Raw genomic sequence first — 17,597 nt, forward strand, 5'->3', positions numbered from 1 at the left:
AAAGAAGACAGAAAGCTATACGAATGGCCAGTGAGAGAAACAGATATGCAGTTATTTAAAAAAAAATACTGAGCACTTTTACAGAAATACAGGCTGTAGCTATTTTCCTCACTCTTAAGTATCAGGTAGTCTGGACCTCTGATTCATTACTTGTGTAATGTAGTGGACATCCCAAACCTGTTTTTTTTTTTTTTAATTTATTCCTCAAGGAGCTGTCCCCAGAACAAATAGCAAACCTTGGCCCTGAAAATGCAGCCATGGTTACAGAATCTCAGAGAAACCATCTGAATGTACTGCAGCTGCAGAGTCTTCAGTTGGCACTAGATGGCGCCAGGACAAGTGTCCAATATGCACAAACTAGTGCAAGCTCCATTCGGTCAACACATACTCCAGCCTCAAATTGTGAGTAGAACACTTGGGAGCTGATCCTGAGAGATAATGAGCATATCCCATTGAAATAAGTAGGGACTGCAGAGACTTAACATGCATCAGGCACAGGCCTTTGTTTTGGAGTCGTCATAATGAAAATTCTGGGCAATGTGTTTGAGCATGGGCACCTCAGATCAAAAGAAACATCATTTCAGCCAAGTACAATGGGAGCTTGGGTAGCCAGATTGGGGAGAGGGGCATTTCTCCAGTTGTATAAAGTTAGCGGAAAGTGCTTAATTTTAGGCACTTGTATTAGAAAATGCTTGCCTCCACTTTTATAATTATAAAAAGACATAGTAGCATTTAGTTACCAGAAATCAAGCCAAGCAGATATATTAGTTACCATAGACAGTATTAGTATACAGTTTCAACTCTGAGAAACTGGTCCATTTCTGAGAAATAAAGCCCCTACCAAGGGCTTTGTTTAATTCCTTACAATTCTGTCCCCAGTTGTTCTCACAAACAAGAGTGGGAGAGAGAGTATTTCCATTAGAAAAAGTACATTCGTAAGTACATTCCCACAGTCCCCTTATAGTAAAACTCAGTGGGAAGTTTTGGCTGACTAGCTCCCAATACCAAAAGGAAGGGGAAAAATTGATGATAAATCAGGACCCTGAGACTGAGTCCCTAGAAAAAATGGGGAGAGGCCAATGTTCCATTTCAGCCTGATTGCTGGGCTGGAATTGCCTGGGTCAAAGTGGGGCAGAGCTAAGGAGAGTGCAGGGGCCCATCTGACCTGGAGAGCAGAGCTTGTGCCAGCCAAAGAGTGACATAGAAGCTGCTTAGCCAGCAGATATATGCTGGGAGCAGGGCTGCTGCAGCAACAGAAGCCAGAGAAGCAGCCCAGGAAGAAAGTCAGTGCTGAAGCAGAGCCATGGAAGCAGCCCAGGGAGCAGAGTGGTGCTGCAGTCACAGCTGCAGGAGAGCTGGAGTCACAGCATGAGAGAGTCCAGAGAAGTAGCCCGTGGAGCTGGAAGCAGAGCAGCATCAATGCTGAGGCAGAATGGAGGTGGAGCCAGGTGCAGTAAGCAACTGGGGCCAGTGAGTTGGTTGCGGGGAGACTCATGGGCAGTGGCCCCAGCACAGATGCCCCAGCTAAGGGTCAGACTGGCAGCGGGATCATAACCTGAGTGGGGGGACACGATGCTGATGCTGGCTGCCCCCTAGAGCCTGAAGATGTGTGGCCACTGCTAGAACAAGTGTCCAACTCACAGCATCCCTGCAGCACAGCCAGGGCCGGAGAAGGAAGCCTGGAATGTGCAAGGAACAGACTTGAACTTCCCTTACGTTCCAGAGACTGCTGTTTGTGATGTCTCCTGCCAGAGACTGGGTTTGTGTTGCTGCTTAATTGTATTTGTCTTGAACTATATGTCATGATCAGTGGGTCAAGGAAGCATTCCATGTGGAAAGCACCCCAGAGTGGGCACACCCAAGACCCTGCCCTAAGTGACCACTATAAGGTTGGGGGTAGAACCCCCAGGGATCCTGGGACAAGCTTTGTTGAGACTGTGAGTACTCCACCACGCAGGAGAGTGGAAGGGGAGCACTCATGGTCAGGAAGGCCTATGGATAAAGGAAGGGGGAGCCAGAGACTTATCCTTTTGTTAGCCCATTTCACCAGGATAGTGTAAAAGCCAGGAAAGTTCCCTTTAATAGTGGGACCATTCCCCCACTCACATTCATATGCCCCCTTTATCTCTCTCTCAAGAAATGTGCTTTGGGTAGCCATGGCCAGCCTTCATCTGAAGAAGTAGGTTGTGCCCACAAAAGCTCATGATACCATCTACATATTTTGTTAGTCTTTAAGGTACTACTAGACTATTAGCTTTTTTTAAAAAGTTTTTCCTGTTACAGACTAACTTGGCTACCTCTCTGAGGCTTTTAAACATCTTTCAGTTAATCACAGGTTGCATTTACTTAAGCTGTGCAATGGGATGTAAATTACCTTTCCAGCCCAGAAGTCTGCACTCCCAAACGAAGTCACCCCAAGAGAGGGCAGGTACTGCTCCTATGCCACTGCCCACCCTCACTGTGAGGAACAGTAGCTGTATCAGGGTGTGGCGTGGGGGGCTAAATGAATGCTACAGGAGGGCTAAGAGCTGCTAGGTTGCTTTTGTTGTCACTTACACTAACTGAACTGCCTAGACCTAATAAAATGATTCTCCGCACCAGTGCTTTACCTGTGCAATCTGCTCCCTCTGTGGTTCTACCAGAGGCAGGAGTTTCCTGATCACCCCAACACAGCATAAAGCTCATCTGTGTACACAGGCTTTTCATTCATTCATTGCTATCACAGCAATGTAATGGAAGGTACCCATTTGAGACTCTTCTCTGTTGGGTGTGTGGATATTAAATTAAATCTTCCAGAGGCCAGAGCAAGGGGCACTTTCAGCAACTGAATATTCAGATTCTTACAGTTTGTTTCACTTCAGGTGTGCTTGGGGGTTCTCTGGGTGCCATTCTGTTTTACTGGGTAAATTTGGGAAAGACAAGACAGCACTGTGCACATTCCACATAACACTAAGACATAATGCTTTGTATTTTTCAGGTGCCCACTTTTCAAGTGGCTTCAGCATTTGTTTGTGTGCCCTGTTTATCCTTTGTCTCACTTCCTGAAGTGTGATTGTTAAACTTAATGTAAGCATGACCCTTTTACTTAACATTCTTGGATAGCACATTTCTGATTGAAATTAAATGTAGCTACTGATATAATAGGCATCACAGAAATTTGAAAGAATGATGAGAATCAGTGGACTGGGATGACTGTAAAGGGCGACATAGGGCACCACCGGCCACATGACCCCTGCTGGGAAGGGGAGGGACAACCTCCTTCCGCCCCAGACCCTGCCTCTCCCTGCCCCGCTCCACCTTTTCTCTGCCTCTTCTCTACTCCCACCCTGCCTCTTCCCCCAATAATATCTGTTTCAAAAGCTAAAAGATATCACAAGTGCTCAGTAAAAGTGGCCATACTGTAATTAAGTGACATCCACCACAGTACCATTTAACTTGAAAAATGGAAATTACACAAAAATGAGGAAGCTAATTAAATGGAAATTGAAAGGAACAGTCACAAAAGTGAAAATGCCTGCAAGCTGCATGGAAACATTTTTTAGAACACCATAACAGAGGCTCAAACTGAAGGCATATTCCAAATTTTTTAAAAAATACAGTAAGAGGATAAAAAAATGACACCATTGCAAAACAAGGAAAAGAGGCATTTGGAGACAGAAAGGCATCTTTAAAAATTGGAAGTCAAATCCTACTGAGGAATTTATAAAGGAGCATAAACCTCTGGTAAGTCAAGCGTAAAAATACAATTAGGCAGGCCAAAAACATTTTTGAAGAGCAACTAGCAAAAGACACAAAAACTGGCAGAAAAAAAAGTACCTAGGAAGCCTGCCAAACAGCTTCTCATCATGGCCACTGGATGATAAAAATGCTAAAGGACCATTCAAGGAAGACAATGGCTGTTGCAGAGAAGCTAAATTAATTCTTTGCATTGGTCTTCATTGCAGAAGAAGTGAGGGAAATTTCCACTCCTGAACCATTCTTTTTAAGTAATAAATCTGAATAGCTGTCCCAGATTGAGGTGTGAGTAGGAGTTGTCTTTGAAACAAATTGATAAATTAAACAGTTAAGTCACCAGGACCAGATGGTATTCACCCAGGAGTTCTGAAGGAACTCAAATATGAAATTGCATAAATACTAACTGTGGTATGCAACCTGTCATTTAAATTGGTCTCTGTACCAGATGACTGTAGGATCGTTCATGTGATGCTGATTTTTTTTTAAAAAGCTCCATAGGTGATGGGTCTGGAAGTGTCACTTCAGTATGCAGCAAATTGGTTGAAATAATAGTAAAGAACAAAATTATCAAACACAGATAAACATGATATGTTGGGAAAGTGTCAACATGGCTTTTGTAAAAGGAAATCATGCCTCATCGATATATTAGAATTCTTTGAGAGTGCCAACAACTGTGTGCACATTTGAGCCAGTAGATATAGTGTACTTGGACTTTCAGAAAGGCTCTTAAGCAAAGTAAGCAGTCATGGATAAGAGAACAAAGGGTAGAAATAAAGATCAGTGTTCACAGTGGAGAAAGGTAAATGATGAGATCCCTATGAATCTTAACTGGGACCAGTATGTTCAACATATTCATACATGATTTGGAAAAGGGGATAAACAAAGTGGCAAACTTTGCAGACAATACAAAATTACTCAAGTTAAGTTCCAAAACTGACTGTAAAGAGTTACAAAGGGATGTCACAGAACTGAGTCACCGGGCAACAAAATGTTTTAAGAAATTCAGTGTTGATAAATGCAAAGCAATGCACACTGGAAAACATAATCCCAATTCTGCATTCAAAATGATGAGGTCTAAATTAGCTGTCACCACTCAAGAAAGATTGTGGCGTTACTGTGGGTAGCTCTCTAAAAATATCTACTCTCTGCGCAGTGGCAAACAAGCTAGCAGAATGTTAAAAACCATTAAAAAAGGCATTAATAAGAAGACAGAAAATCCCACACCACTATATAAATCGATGGAATACCCACTTCTTGAACAATTCATATAGTTTGGGTTATCCCGTCTCAAAAAAGATTAGAATTGGAAGAAGTACAGAAAAGGGCAACAAGATTAATGATGGCATGGAATGACTTCCATATGAAGAGAGTGAAAAGACTTAGACTGTTCAGCTAGGAAAGACGACTAAGTGGGGATATGATAGAGAGTTATAAAATCATGAATGGTGTGAAGAAAGTGAATAAGGAAGTATTACTTACTCCTTCTCATAAGAACCAGGAATTACCCCTATTAAATGAATAAGTAGCAGGTTTAAAACAAACTATAAGGAAGTATTTCTTCACACAAAATACAGCCACCTGTGAAACTCACTGCCAGGGGATGCTGTGAAGACCAAAACTATAACTGGTTACAAAAAATTAGCCAGATTTGTGGAAGATAGCCAAAATATCCTCTCTTTCAATGGTGGCTGGTGCCAAATGCTTCAGAAGGAATGAACAGAAGAAGGCAATTATTGAGTAATCCATCCTGTTGTCCAATCCCAGCTTCTGGCAGTCAGTGCACCAGGGGCACATAGAGCATGGGGTTGCATTCATGACCATCTTGGCTAGTAGGTCCAGATATAGTGACCACAAGGCTTTCAATGCTAAGAAACATGGCACAGTAGCCAGCAGACCCCACATGGAAGCCGTGACAGCTCAGGAGTGGAGTGGGGGGGGGGGTATGGTGCTTGGGACAGGCGCTCGGAGTGGGGCTCCCAGCTGGGCTTACGTGCCAGCAGTGGGCTTTTGGGGGCTCCCCTGCTCTTAGGGAGCTGGAGTGCAGTGCCTGACCGCCCAGAATCTGGCTGTCCCCACGGAGACTCACCCTCTCCCCTGTGGCTGCATTTACTGCAGCTTCCAGAGCACCCACGAGCCGCCTGGGGGAGCCACCACACTGACCTGTCTGCTTCTTCCCTTCTGCTCCCAGTGGCAGACAGGAGGCCTTGGGCTTTGCGGGCAGGGAGGGGGCAGTGAGCAGCGCAGGTGGGACCTCAAAGAGGAGAGATTGGGACAGCAGCTCCCTGCACTACTGCTTTCCCCACCTTAGCAGGCTGCAGTGCCCCAGAGCACCGTGTGCACATGGCACTACCTGCACCTCACGTGGGGTAGGCAAGCATCCTTGCACCTCCCTGACCATCAAGGTTAGAGCCAGGCCTGACATGCACAATGGCCAGGGTGGGTAGAGTTGTGGGGGGCGAGAAAGGGCCCGGGCTGGTGGTGGGGGGAGGGAGAAGGGGGCCAGGGTAGAAAAGGGGGGCCTGGGCTGGCACAGTGTGGGAGAGAGAAGGGGCCCAGGATGGCCCGGCAGGGGAGGGGGAAGAGAGAAGGGGTGCTGGCATGGAAGAAGGAGAAGGGGGACCTAGGCTGGCATGGCAGGGGAGATAGAAAGGACATGGGAAGAGAAGGGGCCCAGGCTGATGCGGGAGAGGGATGGGAGAAGGGGCCCATGCTGGCCAGGGTAGAGGGGAGGGAGAAGGCCCCGGGGCAGGAGGGAGAAGAAACCTGTGCTGGCGTGTGGCAAAGGGGCGAGACCCAGGATTGCCTACCCCCTGCAAGAGGGGAGTTGGTGAGTGCAGTGAGCTTGGGGCACAGCCCCCTAGTTATTAGGGTTGCCAGATACTTTCACAAAAAATACCAAACATGGTGGGGAAAAAATTGTCTGAGAAAAATAAAATCGGGGCACCAAAGTTGTTGAGCAAAAAAAAGGGGGGGGGGGAATAAAGTTGAGAGGGGGAAAAAAAGTGCACCAAAAAAGAGTCACTGTGCCTTTAAATCCCCATGCTCCCCGCCCCCACCAGATGTGGCAGGGGAAGAATGTCCCAAGCGGCCTTCCGTCCAAGAAAAACAGAAAATACTGGACATTTTACATATCCACTATTTTCTGGGGGTGGGGGGGGGGGGGGAGTTGTTGGGTTATTTTGGACAGAGACTGCAAATACTGGATACCTGGCAACCCTACTAGTTATTATTCAGCTGGAACAGCGACAGACTAAAGTTCAGAGTTGTAGTTTAGCAAAATACCTGCCCCAGTGTCCCATTGTTTAAAAATGCTAACATTCTGTAACACTAATTTGCTTTTTTGTTTGTTTTCCAGAAGCCTAGAACACACATGGGAGTTGATAGAACAGATCATTTAGAAAGCCAATCAGTGGATAAAGAGCTGCAGCCTCTCGGGGATGCTGGATCATAGTAGTGGTTAGTGTCTTAAAAAGCAACAAACTGATCCAGCACTCAGTTTCATCGTATGAGTATAGACAGCAAGTACTATTTGCTGTCTTACATTTCAGAGATTTTAGGACTCTTCCTACCCTTTCATGACAAGCTGGTGTCTCATGAAAAGACAGTGAAGGCTTCAGATTTATACATATTACAGAGGAGCCTGAATGACTCAGGAGACTGATACAGTGATAGAGATTGTTAGGCAGTCGATGTGCTGTGGTCATGGCTTTAAATATTGACCAGTTTACTCTTACTGCTTCCTTGTACTTCCCTGTCTGTCTCAGCTTGCATTATGCGACTTAGGCTCATGATTGGCCCTCCATCATCTCAGTGGGCCACAAGATTGTCACCTCCAAGACAGTCTGTCGGGATAGGGTAGTTTTGCTCACTGTGCTCACATATCTAAAATTTGCAGGGTGTGCTGACTGAACATAGCAGCACTTCATTGGATGCGAAAGGAGTGCATGGTTCTCACCAACAACATCATACGTGCTGATTGCACACCTCACTTCACATGCCCTTGCTTTACATGTATGTCACTTTAGTAATACGGCAGGAAAAAAACTACATGGACAGAACCCCGTGAAATCTGATAACTCTGTGCATGTGAAACTGTAAACAAAATGTCTCACAGGCCACACATAGAATCCTGATGGGCTACATGTGCCCCAGGAGCCAAAGGTTGCCCGCTACCAGTCTTAGCCATTTATTGTTTCCTCTTATATTTTGATTGCAAGCTCTTCAGGGTAAGCTCTTTGATTGCAAGCTCTTATATTTTGGTACAGCACCATGGAACCCCAGTTGTTACCACAATACCTCTAGGATGATGTCTGAAGCCTGCCCACATAAATAGTACAGGCTGTTACTATTCTATGGGTGAGAAGTGAATAGGCCCCTGCTGTATTTCTTGTAGGAATAATCCACTAAACATTGTATTTTATCAACATATAGAGTGTGTCCAGTATTTAAAATAGGAAAATTTTCATGTCAAGTCCCCATATTTTAAACATTGTCAGCTGAAAACAGTCCTTACGCTCTTCTTATACACAATTGTCTTTTGCTGGTGGTGTTGCCAAAAATCCATGGTAAACATTTATTTTGCAATTGCAAAAAATTTGTGGAATAAGATGACAGCATCCTGTTTAAGTACTTTTAAATAGGACAATTTATAGTCTAGAAATTACTGTTATTCCTGTTAGATTGTACTATAATAAATCATATTTCAAATCTTTGTTGATATATTTGTATTTTTTTAAATCTTACAGTGTTATGGGCAATCTTATGTCCTTTGGTATTGCTTTATAAACAAATCTACCATTGCTAAAGGTTATCTCATATCTATTTCTCTGCTGCAGTAGATATGGTAAGAGTTATCCCACTGCATTCATTTTCTGTATGAAAGAAGATTGTTCTGTTTATTTAAATATACAGGATCTTGTTTTTAATTTAACCCCAGCAAATGCACATTAAAAACTCCAATCTCAATTAGAAGTAAAAGCACAAAAAGTTTTGTTCTTTAGGGCATCTCCCTTTATTTAAAAAAGCAGCGAGTCTTAATTTCCTGTGTAAGTTGTGGCATAGTCTGACTTAAAACTTCAGCTGCAATTATGTACTGCATCCTGACAGATCTGGCTTATTACATGGTGTCTGCACCTTCCTGAAGATCATTCCCACCTGATTTGTTTTCAACAGACGCAGCCAATTTAGCCTGAAGCGCTTTTTTCTTAGGAGAAGACCTTATTAAATTCTTGTGATATTTCTTCAGGAAAAAAAAAGTGAAGCTTCTATTTCATCCTGCTTTCTATGCCAATTATTGTCTTACATCTTTCCCCTCCTTTTGAATCTGCACCCAGGACAAAAGTCAGCAGGCAGCACAACTTCCAGAGGTGTTGATTAAATACATCTAGAGAGATGTAGAGAAATGTGACATGATGGAATTATTCTCATTTTACAATATGTAAATATGTAGGAGAAACAAACCATTTTGTACCTGGATATTCCTTAGATTAGACAGATGATTTATGTCAAATGTCCTATCCATTACCATATATCCCCAACTTAGACCTTGGCAACATGATAGATCTGTTGTTGTTCTGGTTCTCAAGATATCTTAGCAGAGGTCAGTTATTTCTGCTCCTCTGAATAAAATCATCCCTTCCTTTTTGGAGAAGCTGGCTTGTCAGATTGTAACAGTTGTGACCAAAAGCACCTAGTTCAGTGGAGCAGGATGTAAACAGGATTGAAAAGACAAGCCCCCAAATGAAGCAACTTCAACTCCCAAAACAAGTTCAGTGTCTAACCAAACCCACTCAGGACCAAGAATGTCTTTAAGCCTTTTTCAGAAAGAGAGGGTCTCTTGTGGGCCAGTGTACATAACATAAGGAGGTAAAAGCCCCTTTAATAGGTTAACCGGTTAAATCTTTTGTTTAACCGGTTATCCGATTAAAGGAGGTGTGGGGGCCACTCCAACCCCCTGGGCTGAAGAGGCCCCCTCACTGCAGGCAGGGGCTGCTCCAGCCTGCCCAGAGCAGCCTCTGTCCACAACAAGCTCTTGATGGGGCTAGAACAGCCCCCTGCCTGCAACAGGTAGGGAGGTGCTCCAGCCCCCAGATTAATGGGTAACTGGAACTGGTGAGCATTACCCGGTTAACTTTTCACATCCCTAATATAGCTTCCGTTGAAATAGAGAGAGCTGGACAACTTTCCCAAGAACAAGATAAATCTTCTGTACCCTCCAAGTGCTCATAATTCTATTTTATTATGTCAAGTGTCCTGGCTGTTATGAATGACTTTAATATCTCTACCCATTCCCTACACAGTTAAATCAAAGGCATTATCTCAAGTACTCCAGTTGACTCCAACTATCTTACTGGAAATCAGAGACAACAGCTAGCTTGCACCATATAAGGATTTATCAAAGTTAACACCTGGTCTGTTAATTGTACCAGGAAGCAGATAAGTCATTGCAGTTTTCAGAACAAATCTGTTTCCTTATTTTAACAAACAGTCAATATACATCTGTGTATGTGCTTGCCCCGTTTTTGACCATCAGTTGTACTTCAGTTTCACTCTGCTTTTCTAATCCTGATTAATAAGGATTTTCTTCTCACGCTGCAGTCCTGTTATTTAGAGCCTACAATTGGAACAATTATGCAGTGATGTACTAAAAGCAGGAGCTGTGATTGTCAGATTTCTTGGTTGGCTAGCACCAGCAACATGCTACAGTCACCTTCAAGATTTTAGTAGGTATTAATTAACTTTAAGACCTTTGTTTTAACAGTCTCTCTCCTATATTATGAAGTCTTTTTTTTTGGGGGGGAGGGGTTAGTTTCCAGAGGAGAAATTGGAGACCAGAAGAAAGAAGTGGAGCTTCTCATTGTAAGTTTTCCACTGATAAAGCCTGAAAATTCCTGAAATAAAACAAGAGACACCTGAAAAACTCTCATATTTATCCTATAAACACACACACACAAACCCCACCATGGCCACCATGGCTATTTGTATCTAAGTAGCTGTCTATATGGAGCAGTAATGTGGACTTCAGGGTATGATTTCTAAAGTGCATTAACTGATCTGTGTAGAATTGACCCTGCTAGTATACACTACAAGTTCCCCAGTGCACTTTAACGTTTCAAACAGCACTACAGTATTAGAGTGCACGAGGGAGCATAATAAAGAGATGACTCATTACAGTAGTTTAAGGTGTAATGAGTAATTATATACATTACTCTTTATGGTACATAGAAAGAAAGCCCTGAAATAAACAATTTCTGGACATCTACATAAACCTCAAACATCGTAGAACACAAATCCTGAAAAACAAAATGAAGTAACTGAAAAAATTGAAGCCCTAAACATAAGCTCACACAAATAAGCATGGGATTCTTTTTTCTGTTGTACACTCCTCTGAATTTTCTATTAGATTAATACAATTTTGTCTGTAATGTAGTTAAGACTAAATGTTGCTACAGTAATGGATTGATGCACAAGTTAAAGTTGCTCTGGATCATCTTTAATTTGGGTTCTAGTGTGTTTGAATATTTATCAGATGTCAGAAGAAAGTGGGTTAGAAACTAGCTCTGCATACATTCTGCATGAACTGAAAATATTTGACAAATAGAGGAAGAATGTCAGTTCTGTGCCCTTGATACATTTATTATCAATTCCAGCCCTATAGTTAAGTACTTGTATTTTACTCATAGGTTTAGAGGCATTTGAGCAAAGACTTATCCATGACTAGAATGCTAGATACCATACAGTTAATCCTGGATCAAAGAACTTCTCCAGGGATCAACAAGATCTGGTTGCTCAACTAAGTATTCTTCTAGGAAAGAAAGAAAATTGTACTTACTAGACCTGACTCTCTGATATCAGTGTATAACAGGTATATAGTGCCACTGCAGACATCAGCGATCCAACTTACACTGTGTTTCTATAGAATTGTTGCTATCACTCAGCATGATTGATGTAATCATACTTCCATGGAAATTTCAATATAATTCTTTAAGTACAGGCAGTCCCCGACTTACGTCGGATCCGCAGATACGAACGGGGCTGCCCCAGAGTATACGGACTGCAGGACCTCGCGGTCCTGCCGCCCGTGTTCTCTGGGGCTTTCTCTGCGTCTCCCTGGTCTGCAGACCAGGAAGACGCAGAGCAAAGCCGCGGAGGGCTTTCTAAAAGCCAGTTCCGACTTACATACAGATTCAACTTAAGAACAAACCTACAGTCCCTATCTTGTACGTAACCCGGGGACTGCCTGTATTACATTTGGGTACCGAACACTTAACATATGCCCTCAAATGTGGTCCTACTTGCTGCCATCTACGCATATTTGCTGGGGCCTGAAAGTTACTTGACCATCTATTTAGAATGGTTAGTCCATCAGAGTCCAAATGCAATAGCTTTCAAACACTATTAAACTCATCTTTCCTGTGGTACTTTACAGGAAGAGAAGAGCTATGGGGATAAAGGAGTTTATCAAGGGCTATAATGCAGGACTTTGGAATTTAGACCATGATGGCAGTCTTGATCACTCACTTTTGAAAATACGTAAAAATGTCCCTGATACAGGATGAGTGCTTGTTTAAGAAGCAATAAAAATGGAATTATAAGTTTGACACAATCACCATCCTATATAGTTACACTCACATGCTAACTAAACCCTTTAAAGAGTTTAACTACAATTTATTCAGGATAAACATGGAAAAGGAAAAAAATAGTGAGAATCGTTTCACTATTTTTCAAATGGCAAAATAAAATTTTGCTAGTGGAGAATTTTCTGTTGACTTTTCCCAAACAAGGCAACTCTTTTCTAAAAGATACCAGCTTTCTACAATATTAAAGTAATTATATTCTCTTCTCAAAATGGGTGAACTTGGAATGCAAAAAATCTCTCTCTAAAAAATTTTTCCTGCAGGACCACAGAAGCTACGTCTAGACTGCAGGATTCTTGCACAAGAAACTTTTTTTGGAAGAGATCTTCTGAAAAAATCTTGCAAAAGAGTGCGTCCACACACAAAAGCACATAGAAAAAGCAATGTGCTTTTGCGAAAGAGAATGTCCAGACTGATCGGACGCTCTCTCACATGAAAGGCCACCCAGAACCACTTCAGGCAGGGCTTTAGGTCATCAGTTGCTTCTGAGTGCTGGTGTCGGAGCCTTGCAGAAACATGAGCTAAAAGGGACCCCCCTGGACAGCCATTTCTCTGCTTCTGCTGTGTGCTTGCTACCTTCTCGAGGGACAGCAAAGCTCTCGTAGTGCCTGCTGTGGTTGCCCTGTTCTTTTTCGGATGCCACAGTTTTGTTCTTTGTGCCATGGAGCTGGAGCTGCCCCTGGGCATGCAATGGTCCTACATGGCCATGCTGCAGTTTTTGGACTGGTGGGACCGGCTGGTCCTGGAGTGGTGGCTCCAAAACTTCCGCATGCGGAAGGCCAGCTTTTTGGAGCTATGTGCCTGGCTCACCCCTGCCCTCCAGACACACGACACCAACCTGCAGCCTGCCATCCCACTGGAGAAGCGGGTTACAATTGCCCTCTGGAAGCTCGCCACCTCCGACAGCTACCAGTTGGTGGGCAACCAGTTCAGTGTGGGGAAGTCCACCATCAGGGCCCTTTTCATGGAGATAAGGAGCTCTCGGGCTGCAGTCCCTGCGGGGGGGGGGGGGGGGAGTGTTACAAGAGACCCTCGGGAAAGGGGGGTTAGGGGCTGTATGGGGTGGAGTGGGACAGTGGGAAAGCCCCAACCTCAGGAGCTTGTGCCATCTTGCCCCTCACACAGCCCTGCTGCTAGAGAGGAGGGGCTCATAGGAAGTGGCTCCTGGGGTGTTTCAGGGGGAAGGGTGGGAAGCAGGGCGGGTACTTCCCAAGAGCTCAGGAACCCCCTCTTTCATTCTCTGTTTGTTTCTTTTGTCTCCTTCTGCAGGTGGTGAGGACCATCAACTCCCTCCTGCTGCAGAAGGTCGTCTGTCTGGGAGACATGGACGTGACGTGGCTGGATTTGTTGCCCTGGAGTTTCTGAACTGCACCCGAGCCATTGATGGGACCCACATCCCAATCTGAGCACCAGAGCATTGAGCAGGCCAGTAAATTAATAGGAAGGGCTACTTTTCCATGGTGCTGCAGACATTTTTGTTGGGTGGTCAGGCAGGGCAGGGCACATGATGCCTGAGTCTTCAGGAACTCTAGCCTGTACCACAAGCTGGAGGTGGGCACACTTTTCCCCTGCCATGAACTTGCCATTGGACAGATGCCACTCTGCATCCTGAGGGATGTGGACCACCCCCTGATGCCATGGCTTATGAAACCCTATACTAGCCCTATCTCAGCAGGGACCAATTCAGTGCCCACCTGACCGGGCCTGGATCCAGGTGGAGTGCGCCTTCGGCCGCCTCAAGGCACGTTTCCAGTGCCTGCTGACCAACCTCGACGTGGGGGAGCACAACATCCCTGAGGTGAGGTCCAGCGGTTGTGGACAGCTGCCATCTGCCAGGCCCATCAGGCTGGGGTGTGCATCCGGAGGCCCTAAGGGAGAAGGCCATTTTTCCGACAAAACTCTTTAGTGTAGACATACTCAGAGTGACAACATTACGTCACTCTGCGTCCTGCTGCCCCACCCCCTCAGCCATGCAGCCTCCTCCCTTTCTCCCCCTGTCCTCTCCCCAATGTGCTTGAGAAGCGCTGGCCTGGCTCAGGCTGGCTGGAACCGTGCATTGCTGGAGTTGATATGGGGCATCAATGAGAAGAGAACACACAGTTTGCTCTCGCTGTTGGCTGACTGACGGAGACACTCCTCCCACTGCAGGGCTTCGAGGGGAATGCCAAGCAGAATACTGCTGGAGCAACTGGTGTTAGCACCTTCCCGGAGAAAAGTTGCAGGCTGCAGCTCTCTTGAGTCTGTGCTGTCAGGGGGTTCTGGTGGCCGAGGAAGGACAGCTTCTCCATGGAGTGGCTGGGAATTTGCCAGGAAGGGCCCTTGGTGCCCCTGCTTTTCCCCGGGTGGTTGGCTGGTCCTATGTCACACAGGATGGGGGCAGCGGCACGTTCCAGTTACATTCCCACTGATGCAAGTCAATGTCCCTCCCTTGACGTCCGTGGAGTGGGGCAGGGGCTGGACTCTGCACCCCACTGGGGCTTGCCCAAGAGAGGCTGCTAGGGCTCCAGGCCATCTGTTGAGAGGTAGCAGGACAGTCTGGACTGCCTGGCTTCAGGCAGAGATGGTTTCACCTGTGGCTGACGTGAGGAAGGGCAGGACAGAAGGGGGAAGCACGTTAAATATCGGTTAATTGAATAGTCGATTAACCTCATGAATTCTTATTGGTTACTATTCTATAGTACCCAGGGGCGGGGCCGGCAGCCAATGTGCTCTGGCCCCATTTCTGAGAAGCTCCCTGCCACTCAGCATTGCTGCTTCTGTATCAAAGGTGGGAGATGGTCCATGAGGGGAGCCAGTTTAAAAACCAACTCCCTTTGCGGACTGGCTGCCTTTTGCCTTTTTGCCCTGATACAGAGGAAGCAGTGTGGGGTGGCAGCAGCTCCTGTCCAGCGGAGGTATGAGCTCCTGGACCTGGCGCAAGCTGGGGCTGAGCCAGCCTGCCTGTCTGCTTTTCTCCTAGTACACTTTAAATGCAGAGCCACAGCAGGGGTAGGTCCTGGACCCATTGCAAACCTGGACTGAGCCAGGCTGCTGGCCAGCCTGTTAAAAAATTTACTGGTGGGGCGGAGGGGGGAAAATGCATGTAGTCTATAGCATTAACATATAAGCTTTTTCTATTACACTATTACATCCCTAATGGAAACCAGCAAAATCTGGCAACCCTGTGCTTGGGTAACAGTAAACAAAATGTCTTATAGACTACACATGGGCTGCAGACAGCCCTTGGGCCACAGGTTGCCCACCACTGGGTCTAGCCTATAGCAGAGAGGTCTAATATTGGTTCAACTGATGAAGTGCAATACATAAATCTTAATAGCACTTTTCATCAGTTCCCAAAGTGCTTCACAATCTGTAATTTTTTTTCTGTCAGAATAAAAGATGTGGCAAGTGCTATTATCTCAGTTTTACAGATTGGGAACTAAAACATTTATAGAGAATATCTACACTGCAAAAAAAATGTGTTTTTCATTCTGGACAATTGACCCACATCATTATCTCAGTTAAAACAGAAGTGATGACACAGCAATTTGGCCTTTACTTCATGTTAGCAGCTAAAATTCAAACTATTTTTTTTCCAGGACAGGGGCCATGTAGATGTGCCCAGAAAGGCACAAGTTACTTGCCCAGGATCACACAGAAGTCTATGACGGAGCAGGGAACTTAGAAGAGTATCACGAGATCGAGACTATTGCTTTAATTATTGGGCGAAGATTAGCTGTGACCTCTCTGCTTTGGAACATCTTTCCTGCCACAGAGTTCCCAATGTTCAGTGGCTAATAGTAAAAGCAATCATACCAAACAAAAGTACAGTCTTACACAAGAGGGCTGTGTCTACACTGGCACGATCTTGCGCCAAAGTGGCCACTCTTGCGCAAAAACATGCTGCCTGTCTACACTGGCCGTGTGTTCTTGCACAAGTAAATTGATGTTCTATTGTATAAAATCAGGGATTCTTGTGCAAGAACTATGTTGCTCCCGCTCAGGAATAAGCCCTCTTGCGCAACTGTTCTTGCGCAAGAGGCCAGTGTAAACAGGCGCCATGAATTTCTTGCGCAAGAAAGCCCTATGGTTAAAATGGCTATCAGAGCTTTCTTGTGCAAGAGAGCGTCTACACTGGCATGGATGCTCTTGCGCAAAAGCACATGCCAGTGTAGACGCTCTCTTCTGGAAGAGTTTTTGCGCAAGAAGCTGCCAGTGTAGACGTAGCCAAGTAGTATCCCTGTAACCCTTAGCATGCTGCAGAGAACTGTAGGCTATGTCTGAACAGCAGCATTATTTCAAAATAACTGATGACACTCTGAAATAACATACTCCGCATCTACACTACAAGCAGTTATTTTGACATACTGTCAAAATAATGTCGAGCTGGAGGACTTCTTACTCTGACTCCTGTAACCCTCATTTTTACGAGGGGTAAGAGGAGTCTGAAGAAGAATGCTCTAACTGGGACTCCCTACTGTGTAGATGGGGCAGAAAGCTGAAATAAGTTATTTAGTCTTAAACTACATGCAATTGATGTAACTCAAGGTGCACAGCTTATTTCGGCTTTAGCCCTGCTGTGGAGATGTGCCCCTAGTGAGTATGACAACTCTGCCTGCACGTACAATTAAATTAACTTTGAAAGTCTCCAGACCGTCTCTCCCCCCCCCCCCCCATCAACATAAAGCTACTGCTAGCGGCAGATCAAAGGCAACCTGCTCCCAGCAAGTGAGCTAGTCCAATGATGTGACCCCTGCGGGGAGAGAGACAGACAAGGGCAGGAGTGCCCCAGGCGCAATCTGAAACACAGAGGGACACAGTCGCGGGCGCAAGACCAGCCCGTGCTGCCCTGCACCCCTGGGGAGGGGGACGGGAAGAGACAGGAGCGCAAACCTCTCGTCCCTCTCCCCTGGGAAGAGGCAGAGCCCCGGAGCGCGGCATGCCCGGGTGCAGACTGACAGCCTGCTTGAAGCGCAGGGGCAGGGAGAGGACACAGGGGAGTGCTGTATTGGGGGAGGGGTTACCTTGTGCGCCCGGCTCCTTCAGCCCAGCCGCAGCTCTGCTGCTGGGCCAGGCTAACAGCCCTGCTGGGGGGGGGGGTGCCCGGTGCTTACGGGGCACCGCCAGCTACAGCGCCCCCAGCTCGCGAGCCGGAGCACGCGCTCAGCCCTGGGCGCTAGAGGGAGGGGGCAGGAGCAGAAGGGGGCGTGTCCCTTGCGGCGAGGGGCGGGGCCGCCCGCTCCGGTT

The 17,597-nt window shown here is 45.7% G+C and overlaps 1 protein-coding gene and 1 long non-coding RNA gene across 7 annotated transcripts in view; one reads left to right on the plus strand and one right to left on the minus strand.

Annotated features, from left to right (window-relative positions):
- OTOA (otoancorin) overlaps positions 1-8,446 on the plus strand; it is a 74,116-nt gene extending 65,670 nt beyond the window's left edge. For 5 of the 6 annotated variants that reach the window (XM_075899476.1, XM_075899480.1, XM_075899478.1 and 2 more), the window contains 3 exons: positions 210-402; positions 2,978-3,066; positions 7,091-8,446. In XM_075899476.1, coding sequence (XP_075755591.1) covers positions 210-402; positions 2,978-3,045 — 261 coding nt within the window. In that variant the 3' untranslated portion in view covers positions 3,046-3,066; positions 7,091-8,446. The remainder of the gene's footprint in view (positions 1-209; positions 403-2,977; positions 3,067-7,090) is intronic. The other variant, XM_075899477.1, reaches the window with a different exon arrangement.
- A 276-nt stretch (positions 8,447-8,722) lies between these two features.
- LOC142818607 (uncharacterized) lies at positions 8,723-17,518 on the minus strand. Its single transcript, XR_012896159.1, has 3 exons — positions 17,375-17,518; positions 14,066-14,947; positions 8,723-13,366 (listed from the first exon to the last, which is right to left on the minus strand). It is a non-coding gene; the product is annotated as an uncharacterized LOC142818607 (long non-coding RNA).
- Positions 17,519-17,597: the final 79 nt, after the last annotated feature.

The sequence above is a fragment of the Pelodiscus sinensis genome, chromosome 16, assembly GCF_049634645.1.
Source record: "Pelodiscus sinensis isolate JC-2024 chromosome 16, ASM4963464v1, whole genome shotgun sequence".
Lineage (NCBI taxonomy): Eukaryota > Metazoa > Chordata > Testudines > Trionychidae > Pelodiscus > Pelodiscus sinensis.